The 22,310-nt window shown below is 33.7% G+C and overlaps 1 protein-coding gene across 2 annotated transcripts; it reads right to left on the bottom strand.

Moving 5' to 3' along the window:
* Window positions 1–336: 336 nt before the first annotated feature.
* LOC128991500 (liprin-alpha-2-like) lies at window positions 337–20,071 on the bottom strand. 2 transcript variants are annotated; one of them, XM_054414426.1, is made up of 3 exons: window positions 19,542–20,071; window positions 700–730; window positions 337–503 (listed from the first exon to the last, which is right to left on the bottom strand). In XM_054414426.1, exons 1-3 carry the CDS (start codon window positions 19,788–19,790, stop codon window positions 496–498), a joined length of 288 nt encoding a protein of 95 aa, XP_054270401.1. In that variant the 5' UTR covers window positions 19,791–20,071; the 3' UTR covers window positions 337–495. The 2 variants fall into 2 exon arrangements, with proteins under 2 accessions (XP_054270401.1, XP_054270402.1); XM_054414427.1 differs by lacking the exon at window positions 700–730.
* Window positions 20,072–22,310: the final 2,239 nt, after the last annotated feature.

Below are 22,310 nucleotides of genomic sequence, written 5' to 3'. Positions count from 1 at the left end.
CATTTATTTCCAGAAGAGCTATCGAAGCTCACCAACTCCTTTTAGGGTAAGATTCAAATCAACAAGTTTTGTGAATCTACCGGGTATCGAACTCGAACGCGCCCCTCCCGCTAGTCCGAGGCGCTAACCACTAAAGCAACACTTAACATACCACAATATTTTTAGTAACGTAACACAAACATTTAAAAATTAAAGAGTAGACGGTAGTTGGAACGAAAGACAGACGAATTACACGCAAACGAGTTTAAGATAAAAGCTATTAGGGCAAATAACAAAGGGTGTGCGAAAATCAAACTTTTGGTTCAAATCATAGCAGATTTTAATATTCTGAACATTTTGGACTTATATTATAGTAATTAGACTTTAAGTTAAGCGAAATTTGATTCCATCAATGACTGCGAACAGACTATATTGGCACCTTCAAACGCCAAAACGAATGTGTATGTCCGTCGTGTTGATAGTCAACCACAGGATATATGTTATAGTAGTTTCTACTCATAATTCTGTAACACAAAATACAGTAATGAAAAAGGTTACCTACATTAATGCAACTAAACTAGGCGTTTTAGTAAACCGTCGTACAGTATTATCAAAACTATCCTGCGTACTGCTTGCAAACCAAATTTAAAGGAATATTTTCTAATTATAGCTACATAAAGAAACATGCTGATCTAAATTTAGCACTATAGATACACTTACTCGTGATTTTGAATAATTTCACTGCACGTACCTGAAAACATAAGAGAAAAGGTTAGAATTGTCGGTAAAAACGAAAATAAAATAAACTAAATTAAGACAAACCTCAGTAGTTACTCTAGGCCTATAGTAAATGTAACATAAGGATAATGCATTAGAAATTCAACGTCGAATAACAACTTCATGAGAGTCCTGTATCATTTCGTCAAGATGGATACAGTTTTTTCTGCTAATAAATATTATTTGAACAGAAAAAACTTTCAGTGTGAAAAATGAGTTGCAGCAGACACTAGAGGTTTAATTTTCCATGTTAAATATACCCGCATAAAACTTGCGTCCAGTGACAGATTTGTACTGAACAATTCCACTGGCGTTGTCTCCAATGTAAGATTATTGTTTTAAAAACTACTTAAGTACTTAAAAGATACAAAAAGGATAAACTCTCTTAAGCGGGGGGGACATTCTTCACTATAACATACTTATCAAATAGTTCTATTAATGTTGGGTTTTTATGGTTGTAGTTGCTAGTCATCAGTTAATTATAGCAGTTTTATTTTATTACAAGAATATGTTCTAATAATGATAACAATATAATCACTATTTTATAATTAAGTTTCTCATGACCATTAATACTGTGGGTGAAGCTCTTTATTGCCAAGATCTAAGTGTTTTGCTGTTTAAAATGCGTGTGTATGTTTCGCGTTTTTAGCTCAACTCGTGTACGTCGTATTTAATTTATTATTAAATGTTTAAGTGTTTTTACTTTGGCATTCATGCCGGTGGAATAAAATCATGATTGAATTAGGTGTAAAATAATCGTAGTACGTTTTTGGAGATAACTGTTGTATGAAAGGAATATGTGTTACTACTGCAAAATCTATGTAGACATTTTACTCTGAAGTTGTATGTTCGACGTTAACACAGACGAAAGTAAGGGGTTGGGCCACTTCCTTTCCAAATAACTCATCAATACGTCCCAAGAGGTGATGCAGAAACCGTCGGAAACCTAATAATCTGGATAACACATGAGAATGCAGATTGTAGATGCACGTAGGTCGAGAGAAAGTGGATGTACCTTATAAGGTGAGAACTATCCATAGAGAAACAGGCGCGGCGCTTGGCGGCCCATAGAGTAAACAGGTCTTGGTTTACGTTCACAAGTTGGCCAAAATACTTGGTTTGAGAAAATGTCAGACTAACTGGATAGGTAATACACGGCGGATTAAATTGCAGACTTATTGTTGAATTTGTGTAAAAATAATAGGAAAAGTCTATATAGGATATCGTAAATAACATCGAATGTGGATGCTGTAAGTGGACTTGGATTATAAAAGGTTTTAACCAAACTAAACCATCCTATTATAACCATGTCCTCATCATCTGATTTCGATCAAACAATTTAGCAAAAATCATAAAATCTACTCTAAAATAATAGAAAACATAGGCTACCGTCGGACAACAGCTAAAACGTAACAAACTAGAATACACATAAAACATGGTCTAGATTCTACAATAGGATGGAAATTCTATTTGTAGGCTACAATTTAAAAAAATTATAAAACACAACATCTTATAGCAAAGTCTTGGGAACTCGAATAGATTTTCTTAAGAAAATGTGAGTAATGAGTTTGGTACTTATATTGGAAACTATAGTGAATGGCGATTATTAATAAATTGCTTTCCAAATTCTTTTTTTAGACAACGACTATAACTTCTTCAAACTTAAATAAGTTGAACATTGGATAAAGGTAGAACCAATTTAGGTATTCAGAGAGATATTCAGCCCAAGTCGACATCAAAGTGGTGCTCCAAGCGCACAAACTTGAGCACATCTTGAGAATCATCAGCTTGTCGCTGGCAGCGCTCTATTGGTTCTGAAGAAACTATACAACAGTGAAGCTGGTGGGAGTTTCCATACAATATATGAAGAATGGAGGATATAACAGAGGAACGACTTAAAAAGATTACAAGATAGAATGTAACTACTTGGGCGTGGTTTGGTGGTTTGGATTTTGCAACAGTTTCGACGCATAGAGACGCCAAACCAACCGAAGAAAATCAAGATTTTGTTATTGAAAGTAAAAACGAGCGTAACCTCTAAGCCATTGGTGGGATTTGAACCTAAGCCCTTTAGGTCCAGAGGCCCCACTAACAAAAGGCCAGACGCCACAACACGAACACTGGAAAATCTTCTCGACTTAAGAGTCGTGTACTAATACAGTATAAGGTAGCTAAAGATAATCAGAGTGGACACTTTAACGTCATCGTCGGCTCACAACACGCTACACGAGACACAACACGAACACGTCAATAGTATGGGAGATCCTTGTGACTAAAGAGTTATTGCAATGATTCATAGTATTTTTATATGATGTGATTTCTAGTCCTTTAGCCAAAAAGGGTTGTGTATTTGGCTGCTACAAAATAGGCCTACAATAACCTTAAGAAGCTAATCAAAAATAATAATAATGTTGAATACAGTGGAAATTAATTGAAGTGAACAAGTCGAAATTAACATAATGTACATATTTTGGGTGATCCAAGCAAAGAAGAACTTAAAATTATAGAAATTGGGATAAGTTATCTTGAGACTTGATTACAAGTCCCCATTATCAATTTTAAATACATTTTCTTTACATTTAAAACATCGTACAGAGTTACATATTTGAAGTCCCTGTGTTTACCTCCCAACGTGTCCAGATTTTATAAATAGTCCATTGACTTCAATTTACGTCAATTTCAAAACCTAAATATAAAAGAGTCAGACGTGTAACCCCTTTATTTATTGCTTACGATATACATGTAACCATACATCGGGTGTGCAAAATATAGTTAAATCAGTATTTTTAACGAAGAAACCCCAATAGAGGTGGAAACGCCCGTGACGTAGCCACAATAGCTAAGCTACGAAAGCTTTGGTATGAATAATAAATACCAAGTGGGGTAATGTCATGACAACGTAGAAACAGGCCTCTCATTATAAGCGCTTATATTGGTTGCCTTCAGAACCTATTTTATAGTAAGAAATTAAACTATTGTTACATAAAAGCCGTACACGATAGCTATTTTTTATCTGTGTGAATTTTCTGCACCTCTGACATTATTAATCTTTTTGGAGGGGAAGTGAATAATGAATGAATAATGAAGTTTATTTCCCACAAAAAACCACAATATAACAATACATGAGATGTAGAGAAATAGAACTGGCTACTTGATCCAGTAGTGTAACCAGTTTGCTTAAACTAACTTATCGGCTAACATGACGTTGTAATTTATGGTCTAGCATCTGTTATAAAACATTGAATTCCGCCTGAACTGTGCATCTGATGGACAAAAACAAGAACTGTTTTAATAAAGAATGAAAGTTATTACAACAGGATATTATTGATATAATTTATGTCCTGCTGAGAAGAAAGCCAAATTATCGTTGCTTTGCTAAAATGCTTTAAATTTAAACTATTCTTTATTTGAAGTGGTAGATAATTATAGTATTTTGGACCTAGATATTGAAAAGAGTGACGAAAAATAGCTTTATTTACTTTGGGTAGTTTCAGAGTATTATTGGTAATGCTTCTTGTTATGTATGTGTGTGTAATATTTGGTATGACGTTAACTCTGTTTCCACTTCGAACAAAAAACAGTCTAAGAACTTTGAAAACAAAAAGGTGCTGTATGGGCAAAATTTTTAACTGTTGGTAGAGTGGAAATGAACTTGTTCTTTTAGGTTGTTTCAAAATTATCCGCATAAAAAAGTTTTGTGTTGTTCTTAATCTATTTATCAAGGTTTTATAAGTTCCTCCCCAGCATGGCAAGGCATATTGCAATCTTGAGTTGATTAGTGCAAAGTATAATGTTCTCAAAAGTGATTCGTTACAAAAATTTCTTAAAAAATAAAATTTTCTTATTTGTGTTCGTATCTTAGCATGTAGATTTAATATATGAGGTTCGAAGGTGACTTTTTCATCGAGTAGAACTCCTAAATATTTTATAGATTTTACTTTTTCTAACGGCTGGCAATTACATAGTTGTGGACTGCAATTTGAGGAGTGAAAAATTAAAGGAGATGGCAATTCAAAACCGGTTGAGTGGAAATTAACAAATTTGGTTTTGTTTACATTTACCTGCATTCTATTGATCAAACACCAATTTCTTAAAAGTAAAAGATCATCGTTTATTAAATTTTCCATCAACATCAAATCGTTTTGTGTGTAAAAAAGAGCAATGTCATCAGCAAAAGCAAAGATATTTCCGTTAAAAGGTAGATTTAATAAATCGTTGATGAACACTAAAAATAAAATACCTGAGGTCGTTGACCCTTGGGGCACACCCGTTTGTACAATGAGAGGATTACTGTAGTCATTGTTTATTTTTACTTGTTGCCTCCTATTTGTGATGAAACTCTTAAACCACTCAAAAGCTGTACCTCTTATTCCTACGTTTTGCAATTTATTTAAAAGAATGTTGTGATTTACCATGTCAAAAGCTTTTTTAAAATCAATAAATAGACCTGTTGTTTTCAGTTTTGAGTTTAATCCTTGGAAGATGTGATCGGTTACTGCCAATAAAGCACTTTCTGTTGACCTGCCTTTAATAAAACCAAACTGCTTATTACTGAAAAAATGTGTTTTATTTAAAAAATTTTCAATTCTAATCATCATGAGCTTCTCGAGTATTTTAGAAAAAACTGAAAGTAAGCTAATGGGTCTGAGATTTTCTAAATTAAAAGAATTATTTTTTTTCAAAATGGGTACAACTAAACTTAATTTGAGTGTCTCTGGAAAAATACCTTTGTTGAAACTCATATTAAATATGTATTCTAAAACAAGAGATATTTCGTCAATTATATGTTTAAGTAAACTAACACTGATGCCATCAAAGCCAGTAGATTTTTTGTTCTTTAAATTACTAACAACTGACTTTATTTCCTGCACTGTAGTTGGTGCTATAAAAAACGTTTGTGGACAGATGTACATAGGAGGTAGAATTGCTGCAGGGAAAGTGATTGGTTGTCCAGCCTGTATTGAGACAAGGTGGTTGTTTATTTCCTGGGCGATAAGGCCAGGCTCTGTTATCAGTGTCCCATCGTTTAGCTCAATCCTATCAATGTTCTTATCTTTTACATTTCCAGTCAAGTTATTAATGATTTTCCATTGTTGGGCAATATTACCATTACATTCTTGAAGTTTATTTGAATAATATAAGTTTTTTGCTGTGTCAATGTCAACTTTTAAATTGTCTGTAAATCTTTTGAAATAGGTGTTGAAAGCAGTGTCATATGGTCTTTTTTTGGAAAGTATATAAAGCTTTCTTCTCCTTTTTATTCGATTAAAAATGTTTTTTGTAATCCAAGGACTCGATAACTTTGCTTTCCTCAGTTTAGAGTCAACATGAACAGTTTTTTTACTAGTATTAACAACGTTCATTAATTTTTCATAAAAAATACTAAAACAATTGTTTACATCTAATTCAGAATAAATATCTTCCCAGTTAGTATTATTAAGCTTAGTTTTTACAAGATCAAAATCAAGTATTTGTTTCTTAAGGTTTATGTTATCATCACATGTGTTAACAGTTTTTGTATTGGACAAATATCTAAATTTAAGACCTAGAACACAATGGTCAGTGATACCTAAATCGAATACTCCACTGGAAAACTGTTGCATATATCTATTTCTTACAAACATGTGGTCTATTAATGTTTTTGTAAAGTGAGTAATTCTAGTAGGAGAGTTAACTATGGATATAAACCCATTATTGTTTAGGACACTATTGTAGCTTTCAGATATAGCACTTTCCTCCAAAAGATTAATATTTATGTCACCAATATATATTGCATTATTTTTTATTTCTAACATCAGCTGAGATAAATCTATTAAAAATGAGTATAACAAAACATTGATCGTATAACTATTTTACGTAAATGGTGTGTTAAGGCGCGACAATTAAATTGTTAAAACAACATGTGTAAAAAAAGGTTTAAACATTTTGCTGAGAACTCCGGGGTAAATGTTGTCTCAAACAACGCTAAATATAGTTACAGCTTATTTTGGAAACGACATTTCTGTTGTAAACACTGAAAACTGCTAAATAATTTCTACACAATTGGCTTTTGAACAAATGAAACATGTTGCAAGCAACAGTGCAAACACGGTTTTAGATCGCACTAATAGATAGATGAGAGATAGATGGCTTCTTGGTTCAGATCTTGATTGGGTCCAACAACAATAAAAATCTATTTTCAACCACCAACCTTCAGTTTTTACATAACAAATAAATGAACTATCAACTCACTTTTTAACATACATTTTCTATATTCCGGCTTAAGCCTTCTTTAGGAAAATTAACAAAAACAAATAATATGTTTATCACTCGTATCAGATGGTATTGTCAAAATAAAAAATACCTTATTTAAAAGGGAGTAAAAAAGAAAAAAAAAATGATAACAAGAAGATTGTGTAGTTGTGTACATACTGTCTCAAATTTAGGCCGGTGTTTTAGATTGAAGTATTAATTAATTGATGAGTATCAATTCAAGTTGTCTTAATTTTATGTCTTCTGCATTTTTGGCTTATTTTCCTATTTGTATTAGTGAATAACACTGTTAAAAATTTTTGAGAATGCTCTCTCGCATGAATAGCCACAGGTTTTTGTATGATGAAAGCTATATACAATAACAACTCATTTACCCAGACGGTAAAATGAATAACAGTAGATAATTAGTATTTAAACATAAATCTAACACGAACGAGGTTGTCAGTTACTTGGTTATGAAGTTGTGATGTGATATTTTAAAACATTTAAGTTTACAACAGTCAGTTTTTTAAGCAATCTGAAAGTGTCTAACTAATACAGAATAATTGTGAATAAGCAGCATCATAGATTAAAAAAGTAGTTAAGAACATAAGTTCTTTATGTGGAAATTTAATCATCTTTATTACAAAAACACAAGAAATTTCCCTCTAAAAGACCTACGAGAACGGAAGAAGAGTAGGTTTTGTTTATCAATAGGAAAATTAACAAAAAACTACCAGGCCCAAGGAAAATCGGGTCTTAACGTTATCTATCATCTGACAGTATACATTTGAGATTACTTTATATAAATACTTCAATGAAAGGTAGGAGAAAAATATTATTAGAGTGTGTATAAAAGAGTACAACTAGCCTACTTAATTTCAATCCTTGGTTTGTGGTTTGTGTACAATTATTTATAGACTACGAACTTAAAATATCTGATCGACAATACAGTATTCTACTTTCCCGTAAGAACCACTGATTTTCTACTTTGATTTAGTGTCGAATACTGATGATTTGTAAATCATAGATCATTGACCTAATTACTATTTGATTAAACAACTAATTACACAGATCTACATTGCAATCAAAATGTTGGCAAGCTAACAGGGTTTTCTTGTGTAGCCAACGCCGCAGGCATCAATAACGTTAGGGAACGGTCCAAACCCTGCTTGTTCCTAACGTTAATTTATGTGCATGCTGTAGTCAATGACACCAGACAGACATAACACGTAGCCTACGAGACTTCCTGTTGGCCTGTCAGCTGTGATGTCTCTATGAATACGATCTATCTCAATAAAACATAGTTATGTGGCCACTCTACGACAAAATTAAATTTTCCTTTCGTGAAATGCTACATGACACAAGTCAATACAAAAAACCCATACTGTATAAAATACTGTATCTACAGGCTCAACGTACATAATTATTTCGTTTTAAAATAAACTTGTATCCGCGTCTTTAAGAATGTGGCTACCGAGATACTATATAAATAAATACGAAGAACAAGCGAATACAATAAGCAAAAATGCAAATACCTTCAATAGGCCTCTACCAAACGATAGTCAGTTCAAACAAATTCTTCGCAGACCAACTCTTGGCAATAATGATCATAAAACTGATTAACAGGATTCAGTGAAAGGTGTCTTTAACAAATTTGAAATAACAAAAAAGCTTATTGAAGCGGTTTTGAAATTCGTTTCACAACGCAAGACCAAAATGCGCGAAGTTTTAACACTTGTACTCAAGCAAGAGGGAAATAATATTAAATTCGTATGTTTCATTTAAAAATAAAGAGGTCCTCTGTACATAGGGTAATTAAAATACCCTACCATATTGAGATCTATCATTGTTTTCCAAACATATTCTACGCCACGGAATTTAGTTTACAAAAGAGTCACTAACTAGGACAACATGTGTTATTATTTCTTTCGTCCAGAAAACAGACTGCATTCATGATATTGTGTGTGTGACTTGGTGTGACTCACACTACAAACACTACGATACTACGATGTACACAGCACGTAGAGTTTCATCAATGGTAACAGTTCATGTATTGAACATGTATTGGACATCGCTTGACACAGGTTACTGAATTGTTAATGTTGCTATGTAAACAACATTAGTATATTTGTCCTGACCATAGCCACTATTTATGTTGTAATTTACTGTAAAAAGAATTAGTTTTCCGTGTACAATGAGTGAAGTCTAACATTATTCGAGAAAAAATCCAAGCTACATAGTAACAAAATTAAAAGTAATTGCCTTAAAAAAGTTATTGTTAAAAAATTTTGTTGAATCAACGGTTTATGAGTAATGAGAAAAAATATATAAATGGCCACCATTTAGTTTTATGAATTTGAAAAACTGTCATAATTTTTTTTTTTTAGTTTTGTCTAGTTGTCATAAATGTCTGTGCAAAGTTTCAATGTCGTACTTTTACCACTTTTCAAAAAAAATAATAGGTGAAAAAACAAAATGGCGGCTATGTGAGTTACTAGAGACACCGGACAATTAAAATATTATATTTAGATAATGTTTCTTACACAGGAACGATGCCCTAAAATATTGATAGAGAGTTCCGGGACACTCTGTAGAAGAGTATTTAAATTTACATTTTAAAATTTAAAGTAACGACATTCGTATTTTCTAATTTATCCATTCAATAAATGAATTTTTGGTAAAGACATCTTTAGAATTTAATAAACTCGAAAGAATAGATTTGGTTCGACTAATTTTAACGTGTAGGCCTATCTTGTTTTTGGAAACTGTAGATAGTGACTATATGAATAACACTTACGCTGTTACCTTCGATCTGTAACCCTTGTACAATTGGTTATTTATTTAATCTGCTTAATTGATAATCGACTATAGACAGTTGATTGAAATGTGATTCTTCGACGAGAAGATCGTCGATATATTTTTTTTATCGATTACGTTAGTTTTAGAAAACAAAGAACAGACACGAAAGTTGTAGATATGTCTGCTCGCTTCCGCTGAAAAGGGGGACCAAAACAGACAACAAAACCGAGGGCCCGAGACTGGGTTCCAAAAATAGAGTAGGGTCTCGTGCCGTCGACCAGACACAGATAATAGATTGGTAACAGGGCAAAAACTTCTCATTTGGCGCATAACACCACACCATTAGACAAATCGTTTACAGTTAGTAGTTTAATCACCTTGATGAGTTTAGGGAAATTGTAAAATTTGAAAAGTACGAAGTAAGACAAAGATGGGAAACATAGTCTCAGTTTAAATACAGTCCCCCTACTTTGTTTCTTTGTGGTTTTAGCGAATTTCCCTGTAAGGACGTAGCTATTACCGTAGGTGACACGGTAAATCCTAGGCCCGGGACCGATTTACTTTTTCGTTTTGAGGGTTTAGAGGCCATAAACACTATTCGTTCAAATTTGTATATAGCCTATGTATATACAATTATACATCAAGTTACATATGTGTCAGTAAACGCGATAACTTGAGTAATTTTTGTCTAATTTTTATGAAATTTGGCTTGAAGTTGTATGGCGGGATAAACTTGAACGAGTTCGCGAAACAGCAAGATCGGGCCGTAATAGCAGGGTTTTATGGGATAAAAATTGGTTTTTCCCATTTTTGACAATAAAAAACTTTCTCAATTTTTTCCAACCCATCCTGTAGAGCTCAACAAAAATGATTTAGTATATTTAAGTGTTTGTGTACGATTATTGGTTACGATGGATATTCAAAAAAATTGTAAATTTATAATTACCATGTTATTCTTATGGAGAATAAGTAAACTGCTCTGAGTTTGCTCTTTTATGGATATATTTTTATCAAACTTAAAAAATTTATTTATTTTTCACTAAGCTATTATATTTGACTAAAAAACGTGCTTTTTACCCCTCCCTGTAGTAGCAAGCCTAGGTACTTAATAAACCTAATGTTAATTAAATAAATTTAAGTGAAAATCAAATTCAGGCAATTGGAAATTCGCGTAGTCTGCAGGTTTGCTGCAGCGGGGGTATTTAATTTAAATTGCTTTGTTTGTAGATTGACAGCATTGTGCATCGTGTGACAATGGATATCGAGTGATAAAGCCAAGTAAATTAACTACACATACTTTTAGTTACATTGCTTGTATTAATTCATCCAAAACAAAAATGAAATAAGTTGAACTTTAGTTTGTAAATAACGAACAACTAATTTGGATAGTAATTCAAGAAATTCCGTGGCGGAATGAAAAGTTTGTTAATAATTCCGGTCTAACATTTTGAAGGAGAGAAGATCGCAAATCTTTTCTATAATAATGTTTGCCGATGTTGCTACCTATTCCTGAAATAATTTTAGGGTCTAAAAGTCATCTGTTGAATTAGAAAATTAAGTATGGTAATGTTAAATGAGATTTTTACATGCACGCTAACTATTCATTCTGAGATAAGTATTTCGCACATTTGTTAAGGCTTGTTCTGGCTTTTTTTAAAGCGAAGATCTTAGATGCAAACATCTTAAACACAAATCTAAAAACAAAACTCAACTCCTCTCACAATCTGGTAGCGCCACTGCACCGGAAGTAACGAGATGCATCTGGAAACGTTATCTTTCCAACATCCGGTCCCTAACATCCCTAGTTCCTAATTAGGCTAGTTCTGGTCACCACGGCCTTTTGAATTAACTTTAAACGTGTGTTAATTTTACATCAAGCAGGCATAACTGACATACACAGAGTGTGTATTTCGATTTAATTATAAACATAAACCATATTATGTAAACTTAATCCCATATATTAAGACAAGCATGTTTATTGACAACTTTTTCTCAGCTTGTGTGCATCGCAGGTAAATCTATGCATACTTATGGATATATTTTCCTGTAGATGTGCAGGATACCTTTATATATTAAAATACCCCCACCACAGAAAACCTGCAGACTAAGCGAATGTCTATTTTTCTGAGTGAATTTCTACTAAAATATTCCCTAAAAATTGTTAGATTTATTTCCTATTTAAAAAAAAAACATTAATTTTAGCGAGTACTTAGGTTTGCTGCTACAGGGAAGATATTGAAGTATGTTTTTTTTATTGCAATGTTGATAGCTTAGTATAAAATACCCCCGCCGCAGCAAACCTGCAGACTAAGCGAATTTCCATTTGCCTGTTGGATTTACACTAAAATGTCTACTTAAAAACATAACATTTATTTCCTATTTAAATAGAATTAGTTTAACAAGTACTAGGTTTGCTGCATCGGGGAGGGTAAAACTGTTTTTTGTGTTTTTTTTTTTTGTAAAATGTTAATAGTTAGTAAGAAATTAAAACATTTTTCAAATTTAATCAAAATATGTTCATAAACAAGCAAACTACAACCTATCTTTTCGTATCCTATCTTTTAATAGGATACGCATATTCATTAGGCTACAGAAAATTTTGACCAGGGTAATATTCCTGAAGGTAACTTTAAGACTAAAATCGTAGTGCTTTCGTGATAAAAATATTGTTTTTTAGTGTTGATTTTTAAAAGTGTTTTCTTCAAGCGACCCTCAAAATATGCTACACATAGGCCTATTGGTTTGATATGATAAAATGTTTTGTTAAATGCGTAATTAAAAAATAACTACCCTATAACATACTTAAACTTGAACACTTATTAATTTACTAAATATAACACACATACAGCTAGAAAATGGCTGGACTGCTTCCCTTCTAAGGCTTTATTATTACCTACTGTAGCCTATTTAATTTTCGACGTCGAGTCAATATATAACACAATGAATTTATTTTCTAAATTCATATGTTATTTTGCGGGGCATTGAGCCGCACAGGTTCACTAGTATATACATAAATATATATAAGAATTTGAATGGATGATGTTTTTGGCCTCTAGGGACCTCAAAACAAACAAAAAATCGGTCCCGCGTCCAGGTCTTACCATGAGTACTACGGTAATAGCTTATTCCCTATATGGGAAATTCGCTAATAAACAAAATTTGCAAATTTGGTTGAAATCTATATATATAATCAAGGAAACTAAAACAGTTTATTTATTCTCCATAAGAATAACATGGAAATTATAAATATACACTTTTTTAATCTCCGTAACAGTTGGGCATACAACAACACTTCAATATACACAATTATTAGCGAATTTCCCTATAGGGAAGTAGCTATTACCGTAGGTGGCACGGTAAGACCTAGACCCGGGACCGATTTACTTTTTCATTTTGATGTCCCCAGAGGCCAAAAACACCATTCGTTCAAATTTTTATATATGTATATATATATATATATATAGACTTATATATATATATATATATACGTCCGTGAACGCGATAACTTGAGTAATTTTTGTCCGATTTTGATGAAATTTGGTTTAAAGGTGTAAAGCGGGATAAACTTGAATGAGTTCGCGAACCAGCACGATCGGACCATGGGAACGGGGCTTTACGGGGGGTTTTATGGGGTAAAAATTGGTTTTTCTCACTTTTGACCCTCAAAACACAAAATTTCCCGATTTCTCTTTAGACCTTATTAAAGAGCTTAAAAAAACAAATAATTTAGTATATAAAAGTATTTTTGTTCGATTATTAGTAACGGAGAAAATTAAAAAAATTGTAAATTTAAAATTCCCATGTTATTCTTATGGAAAATATTGTCAAATGTTGTAGTTTGCTTGTTTGTGGATATATTTTGATCAAACTTGGCAAATTTATTTATTTTGTACTAAGCTATCAATATTTTACTCAAAAACACACTTTATTGGTTTCCTTGTAGCAGCAAACCTAGGTACTCGTTAAACCTAATGTTATTAAAATATATTTAACTGAAAATCAATTCAGACAAATGGAAATTCGCTTAGTCGGCAGGTTTGCTGCGGCGGGGGTATTTATTTTTTTAAGCTTTAAAAAATGGTTGGGAGAGAAATTATGAAATTTAGTGTTTTTATGGTCAAAAATGGGAAAAATATATTTTTACCCCATAAACCCCCATTCCCATTATGCTGGTTCACGAACTTGTTTGAATAAACGTAGGTTTACACGTTTGTACCAAATTTCATCGAAATCCCATCATTTTTACTCGAGTTATCGGGCTAACAGACACATATGTCTAGGCCAAGTGACACATTACAAATATTTTAGTGTTTAATACTGAACAAATGTTGTATTTTTACTCTTATGCAAACTGTCATTTTTTTAAACCACAAATTTGAACTTAGACTAGTAGTAGGCCTATCCATTAGTCAATGCTAGTTTCTTAAGATATAATTATTTCAGTTTTTAAAGCCAGTTAGGCCTAATATAGGTTTTTTAATGTTAAAGGTTTGCGTTGTGCTATACTTGCCTACAACGTATATTTTTTAAAGAATCATCTCCGTCTACATTCAACAACCTGTAGTTACTCTCTTTTACCAATCCTTGAATAAAAGTGATTAATCCAGCAACACTTAGAGGATTTATGTTGTGAAACAAAACTGGGAGTAAACTATTCTAGTTATGAATAACTTTGGCCCATACCATAGATGAACTAATAAAATATAGTTCTTCTATAGGCCTAGACATCCCAAGAACAAAACAACCTGCGCAGAAACAAAAAGATCATGTGGTTCGCGCCGGTAGGTGTGGCGTACCCTTCAAACCTGCGCGGCTCGAAATGGCCCAGGGTTCTTTTGTTTCTGGTATGTCTATAATATAATGAAATAATATAATGAAGTACATTAGGCCTAGTTAATCTATGCCTATTACAAGTTATAATTCAATAAAACATTCTATGGACTAATAAAAAAAACCTACACAGTAAGACAGAAAAATACAGTCACAGTTTACAAAATTGTCCTTCCGCAATTTTAAATTTACTCTTTGAACCAATAGACAGATTTTAACAGAAGAATAATCAGGCAATTCACTCTGAATCCAACTTTTACAGAGTTAAGATATTCTGATAAAAAAGATCCCTTCCTTCACTACAACTAAAACTCCATAAGAATAACATGGGAATTTTAAAATTAAACTTACAATTCTTTGAAATTTCTCTGCAAACAATAACTGTACAATAACACTTTGATATATGGAACTGAATTATTTGGTTTTTTTAAGTTCTTTAAAAAGGTCTAGAAAGAAATTGGAAAAGATTGTGTTTTGATGGTCAAAAACGTGGAAAAAAAACTTTTATCCTATAAAAGTTCCCATGGTCTGATCATGCTGGTTTGCGAGCTCCTATGGTAGATGTGTATACTATCCTACTGTTTATAGTATACTATATCTTTAGGCTAATACTATAGCATTCCATAAATATAAAGAACTAAATTCTCTCAAACCTTATCCTCCCCCATTGCAAACGCAGAGCTAGAGTATAACTTCAATAAGCATTTTAAATACTTGTACGCCAACCCCGTACGAATAACAGGTACTCTGCTAGTATTTATACATAGGTATATAAAAATTTGAACGAATAGTGTTTTTGGTCTCTGGGGACATCAAAATGAAAAAAAGTAAATTGGTCCCGGGCCTAGGTCCTACCATACCACCTACGGTAATAGCTACTTCCCTATAGGGAAATTCGCTAATACTCACCCTTACATTTTACCTTTTAGAGTAGGCTATTTAAGATGTTACAGGTTCATATTGATACCAGTCACACTGGTTTTCAAGAAGCATAATCAGAGACTTTACAGTATTCAATTGGGCCTGAGTAGACCGGAATAACTGGTTGAAATCGATACCCACTGTAACATGATTTACTGTAGGCCTATACTTATTTAGTGTCATGTAATAAAGGTTGTTATTAGCCTGTAAGTATATGTAAGTATATATTGAGCAGTGTTGGAGATGTATTTATACAAAACCGGTATTATAGCATCATCAGATAAACACTAATCAATGTTATTTTTACCGTACCTAAGATAAGCCTACTGAATCTGAGGCATGAAAAAAACTGAGGTCCAAAAATGCATTTGGAAAAATATTGACACAAAAATAAATTTAGGTATCTGTTGAAATATTAGTTCGATAAATAGGTAGTCTATACAGTATGTAATATTGTATTGAGTGATATTATATCGATAAGTTAACTATTCTAGAGGTTAAAAAACATTACTGTCAACATATCTTATTCCTTGGAAGTCTTAATAACGGTTTCAACCATAAAGTGACATTGTCAAGCCTAACGGTTGTCACACCTAGGAGGTCGTCAAAAAGTCTTCAAAACACAAACACAAATAAACATTTTTACGAAGAAATAATACTGTGCTAGTGTACATGTTGCTCGAATTTCAGCAATTGCAAAGTATTAGGCTACAGGAGTAATTAAAAAACAAATAGTAGGTAAAAATTTCCCATGAGCTTAAAGGAATATCCTCAAAGAATATGTAACTAATGGAAATAGTCACGATGTCCATACCAGTTTGATGTACCGGTAATGAATATTACGCCAATTATTCAATATGTCTACAACGTGCGATATCGTGTTATTGTTAGATGTCTAGGCCTACTTACAGTTTTTTTCACGCTGAATCCAAAAATGTAATCGATTGTTGTCGGAGAGATTCCTAAGTGGCCGTAAATCAAAGGTTAAAATTACGAATCTAAGGTTCATTGAGCGGTAGCCTACTGATGGTAATATGGCGTGGTCTGGACGGGTCCGTATGTGGACTGAGAACTGAGTGAGGAGGAGACAGCTGTTTATACTCGACTTAATGCGGAATGAAATCAATTTGTTTTTAAACTGAATAATCAGTTCTTGTTGTTCAAAGGTTTATTGCGAACATTTTCCACCACGATGGTAAAAAACAATACACAACGTTTCGGGATCTGGAATCTGATCCCGTCCTCAGGTGAAAAAACTTAACTAACACACTACAACTAACAATACACAAACGCCCAACCTAAGTTGGAAAACACTACAGAAGGTAACATTCAAACTTAGGTTTGGCGTTTGTGTATTGTTAGTTGTAATGTGTTAGTTAAGTTTTTTCACCTGAGGACGGGATCAGATTCCAGATCCCAAAACGTTGTGTATTGTTTTTTACCATCGTCGTGATGGAAAATGTCCGCAATAAACCTTTGAACAACATTAACTCACCATCACCAACAATGAATTTCAAACAAAGCATCAGTTCTTATTTAGGTATGTGAGGAAGGTAGGTCGGGTTTTATGCGGATTCGTGACTGTATTAAGTGTTTTGAAGTGAAATTAGATTAGGAAGGTAAAAATGTAATCTGTGTGTTCTGATATGTTAAGTTATGGTAGGAAGAACAATGTTAAGTGTATTTACAAGCACGAACGGTTATTGACGCTCTCGAAATGTAGGACCACACTGAGCCAAAGCTTAGTGCAGCCATCCACAACAGTTCTCAAGCAACATTGACGTACTTTGCGCTCTTAAAACACAAATAGCTAAATTAAAATCAAAACGGTTTCCTGGGTTTGTTCTCCCCGGGGAATTAATAGTGTCGTAGATGGTTTGAATATGATTAATTTTAAGTTGGCTTAAATTTACTTCAATTTTTATAAATTAGCCTAACTTTGAAAGATTACAGAAGAACCCCTCATATCCAGCCACCACGGGACCAAGGCCCTGGCCGGATAAAACAACGTTCCTAAACTATGAAAATGACAATTCATACCTAATAATAATACCAGGCCTATTCAATATAACAGTCAAAAGTAGGTACCGTATCATTCAAGTCTGGGATTATTTTTAGAAGAATACAAATGTTTGTAAAAAGAAAAAAAAAATATATGTCTAGGTTTAAGTTGTTAAGTAACAAACGTAGGCTACACATGAAATATGATTCCAGGTAGCCTAACAAGAACTATTAAATAGTCTAATAATGTAAATAAAATTGACAAAATAAATCGGCCTTGAAGATCATTAGGACTTAAATGGTACATTTCTACCCAACTTTCCTATCCATTTTGTGAAATACATAAATTAGGCTAATGTGCTGTGGGCTACTAACCCCGCTTTGGAAATATAATGAAACCAACAGTTAAGAGGTTAGGCCTACTAGCTGAAATGAGTAGTGACACAGTAAAATGTATAAACAAGCAAACAGATAAACAGTAAGAACGCTCAAGACGCAAAGACTAGTGCTTGCATTTAAACGTCTGTAAAACACTCTTCTAAAGCTCATCTCATCGAAAGCTGTGAGAAAAAAATTGAATACTGGGTTCCTGGAAGGGGCCGAATAAACAGAGGACCGGTAAAACCAATGCCGGATATCAGGGGTTCTATTGAAACATGTGATTATTGCCGAGATTACTGAAAAGGTGCCAGCTAGGTTTAAATGTTAGCCCTTGTGCAATTAAAGTATAGACTAACTAACAGAAAGACTTGAGTGCTAGTGGTCAAAAATATTTTGTATCCCTCATTTTACAGTACCGGTAGGACATACCGGTAATTGTTAGGCCTAATTTGTGCTTTAAGGTTACAGTAGGCATTAGTTACTAATTGGTTATAAAACCAGAGGATGAGCTATAGCTTATAGTTACCTAGATTGGTTCTTGGTTAAACTAGATTCTTAGTAACTAAGTTAAAATAGGCTAGGGCCTAACAAGAAAAACAAACTGCAAAAAACGTGTAAGTTAAGTACCGGACATTTGAACTATAATCTTAAAATTGTCTTTATCTGTTGAATAGGGATGACAAACCAATTACCGTACGTAGAATGTTAAATCTATGTGGTAAAAGCTACCATTTACTTGAACTTTGTCTTGTTACCGACTAAGACCAACATGCTCCTTAGACAGGACTGTTAAGTTAAAGCCCACAGCCAATGGCAACTACGTTAAGAGACCTAGTTTATAGTGGAATCCGAACCAGATTTTTACCTTATAATCTACAAATTGGTCTCAGGATAATATTGCATAGTCGTAGTACTCACTACCTAGTGTGTTAACGTTAATCCATAATGTAGCTAGCCATTGATTCTAAGTGATCATTAAGTTAGGCCTATATATTGTTATGATGCTATGTTAAATTAACGCCAAGTTTTAATAATTTATTTAATAGGATAGGTAAGTTACTTCTGTGAATCTATATAGCCTAGGTATTTTTTAATGTTGGCCTCATAATAAGATGGACTGATGGTGTTATCCAATCCAAAGAAGTTATCAGCTATGGGGTTCAAAAGTGAAACTGGCTGACCATGAATTGGGGTTATGAGCAAATTCTTTGGGTTACGAAATTGCTGGTTTTAGTCAGTCCTAAGTTGGCAAGATTATTAAGGGTATTTTAAGCATAAAATAACCACAGCATAATATAAGTTAGTTGGTTTCTTTGAATTATAGGCTAACTTCAATTTGAGTAATCATCAAGCATAGCCTAGCCCCCTAACCTCAACACTATTAAATGACTTTAGGTTGACTTTTAACACTCTTATTCGGAAATTTGTATTAATAAAATCAAGTAAAAATATATGTGTGTAAAACATTACATATTTGTTCTAAGATTTTCGTTATTAATGAGTTTTAATTGACAGAATATGGCGGTAAGGGTTTGCCAACAAGGAATCAATAAAGCTCCAAATCGGGTGCAAGGGGGTAGCACTGAATGGCTGATAGTAGTAACACACGTAGTACACACCTGGGGTAGGTTGGCTGAAATCTGCCTCTGCAAGGAATCTCTTTCTTTCTCGACTTCGACGAGTTTGGCTTCTGTATCTCCAAGTCTTTCTTGTGTCTCTCGTAAACTTTCCATAAGTTTATCCCTCTCGTCCAACATAGATACCATAAGCTGTTCAAAGTTTGCATCTTCCCCCGAAAATTGCGAACTTCTCTGACTTATACTATCCTCTGATATGGTAGGCATCACATCACACACCATGTTCCACATTTTGAAAGATTTTTACTAAAAATGTGTAAACAAAATACCAATTTTTCTACTATAAGAGGCAGGCAAGTTAGCCTACAATCACAATTTTAGCTCACTGAATCACTGCACATTTTCACTCTTAGCGACTCATTATATTGCCCGTTTTCCGCACAAGAATATACACTAAATCCAACGTAAACCTAATTAACAAAATATCACATAATATGACTTTAGCAGTCATAATAAACTCTACATTTTCCGATACACCTACGATGGCCTACACTGACAGCCCTACTACTACTCTCAGCCCAAGCAGCCATGTTAAAATATGACGTCAGGAATGGGGGTGTGTTCCAGTGTCGTCCGCAAGTGCTAACTAAATAAAAGCTGCAATCGATAATCATACTGTAACAACAGAATTAAATGATCACCTTTAAAAATTTGGCTTTGTCTTAACTTTGTCACTAGCTACTAAAGCATCCGTTAAAAGCCGTCCATTTAAAATGTCTTATCCTAAAAACAATTTTTGGATCAGGCTACCGCTGATTTTCCAGTGTGCGTCATTAACGCTACCAGCATTTTAATTTTATTTTTTGTAAGTAAAAGGGAATAGTCTTATTATTATAATTTAACGTAAATCTTTTGTTGGATGGCAACAAAAAACCAATGACAAAATATGATCTGTGTCTGGAAGCACTGGAAGAACCTTACATGTGAAATTTGCTACTGCTATCTACAGCTGTTGCTCGAGGTCTACGGTACAAGTGACATCGGGTGTGCCTCAGGGTTCCTTGTTAGGACCGTTCCTGTTATGTATCTTTATTGCGAAGCCTCTTGCATGCAAATTCCTCCTTTTTGCTGACGATGTTAAAATCTTCACCGAGGTCATATCCACTCAAAAACAAATTGAGCTTCAACAAGATCTAAGGAGAATTAATGATTGGTGCTTCGAAAATACCATGCAGCTGAATTCAAAAAAATGCCAGGTGATGACTTTTGGAAGAACCAAAACGCTGTCCTTCAACTACTGTCTAGGGCGCGCCACTAGAACCCTTACCCTATCGATTAAGGATCTTGGAGTTCATACTTCATATTGCAAAAATTTGTTCCAAAGCTAATTCTGTTCTTGGGTTGATAACGCGGTTTTCTAGAGAATCTCTATCTATAAAATCAGTGAAGGTCTTGCGTACAACTCTCTTGCCAGTCCCATTTTTGAGTATGCTCCTCATGTGTGGTCTCCTCACCAGATTGGCCACTGTAACTCCCTGAACATGGTCCAGATGCGCTTTCTCCGGCTGCTTGGTGTTCGATATGGTAACTACCTTGATGTCAACGTCCACGAGATCGCAGTGCACCACCGTGTGCTTTCACTCACATCACGAAGAGCCACTTTTGACCTTTAACTGCTCTTCAAGATCATCAATAGTCTGGTGGACAGTCCTGAACTACTTCAACTGATTGACTTCCATATGTTCCAGTCTCCACCCTGAGATCTCAACCCTTCTCCAAGCATCACACCAGCCAACTGCCTACGCTTACCATAGTACACAGTCCCTCGTTAACATCGTCTGGATGGAATTCACTCCAACTTGAGTTCTCCGGGTCTTCCTTGCACTCCTTTAGGAGATTAGTGTTTTACGTGGGATGCTGACCAGTCTAGCTTTAGTCGTGCTTTTGGTGGTGCCTATAAAGCACTTTCAGTGCTATATGTGCAGTGAAGTGAGCTTGTTTTTGGTGGTGCCTCTAAAGGGCCACATAATAAAGTGATACGAGGTGCCAATCTTTATTTATATTCCGTTAATTTAAGTTTTTATTCTTTCTAAAGTAGGCTATTCATCACTGTTATTGGGTTTTGAAATATTTTATAATTCATGTTAATCTATAAAATCTTTATCAAGTTTTGTTACTCTTGGTCGTTGTTTATTGTTTAGCTTTTCAATGTATATCTTTCAATTAACTGTGTCCTTTGTAGAACTCTATTGAATACCTACCTATCTTTTAAGCTTCTCATGTAAAACTAAAATGTAAAATGTTATTGCCGTGTACAAATAAATAAATAGCATCATTACTAGGGTTCAAACCAACAATATTCAGATTTCAATTGGAGAACTATAATAGGCACTCAGCTACCCAGACAATTTTGTTCACTTTATTTACAAAAAAAATGTAAATAGGCTATAACGAAGTTCATTACGACCAAAATAGTTTTTAAATGTTACCATCATCGAACGGTATATTTCAAAGTGACTGATTGTCATAAAGATACTACTACAACACAGATAGACATATATCTGTAGCCCACTACTACCATAGGTATACTACCAAAGTGTAAATTCTTACTGCGATTCTTACGATAACTACGATTATCTTAGCTGCGATTCTTACGAAAAAATAAAAACACAACATTTCACATAAGTGAACTCAAACGTCTCCAAACATGACAAACACACCCAAAGACCTATATAGATTAGATTTTGTATTTTTATGACGCCGACACACCAAGATGCGTATTTTGGGCCTAGCCGAATGTAGATAAACGAT

Source organism: Macrosteles quadrilineatus, unplaced genomic scaffold, assembly GCF_028750875.1.
Source record: "Macrosteles quadrilineatus isolate MER2022 unplaced genomic scaffold, UCM_ALF_1.0 Scaffold_4__1_contigs__length_99947679, whole genome shotgun sequence".
Classification (NCBI taxonomy): Eukaryota; Metazoa; Arthropoda; class Insecta; order Hemiptera; family Cicadellidae; genus Macrosteles; species Macrosteles quadrilineatus.
Note: the sequence above shows the minus strand (reverse complement) of the source record. Positions and strands in the feature narration are given on the sequence as shown.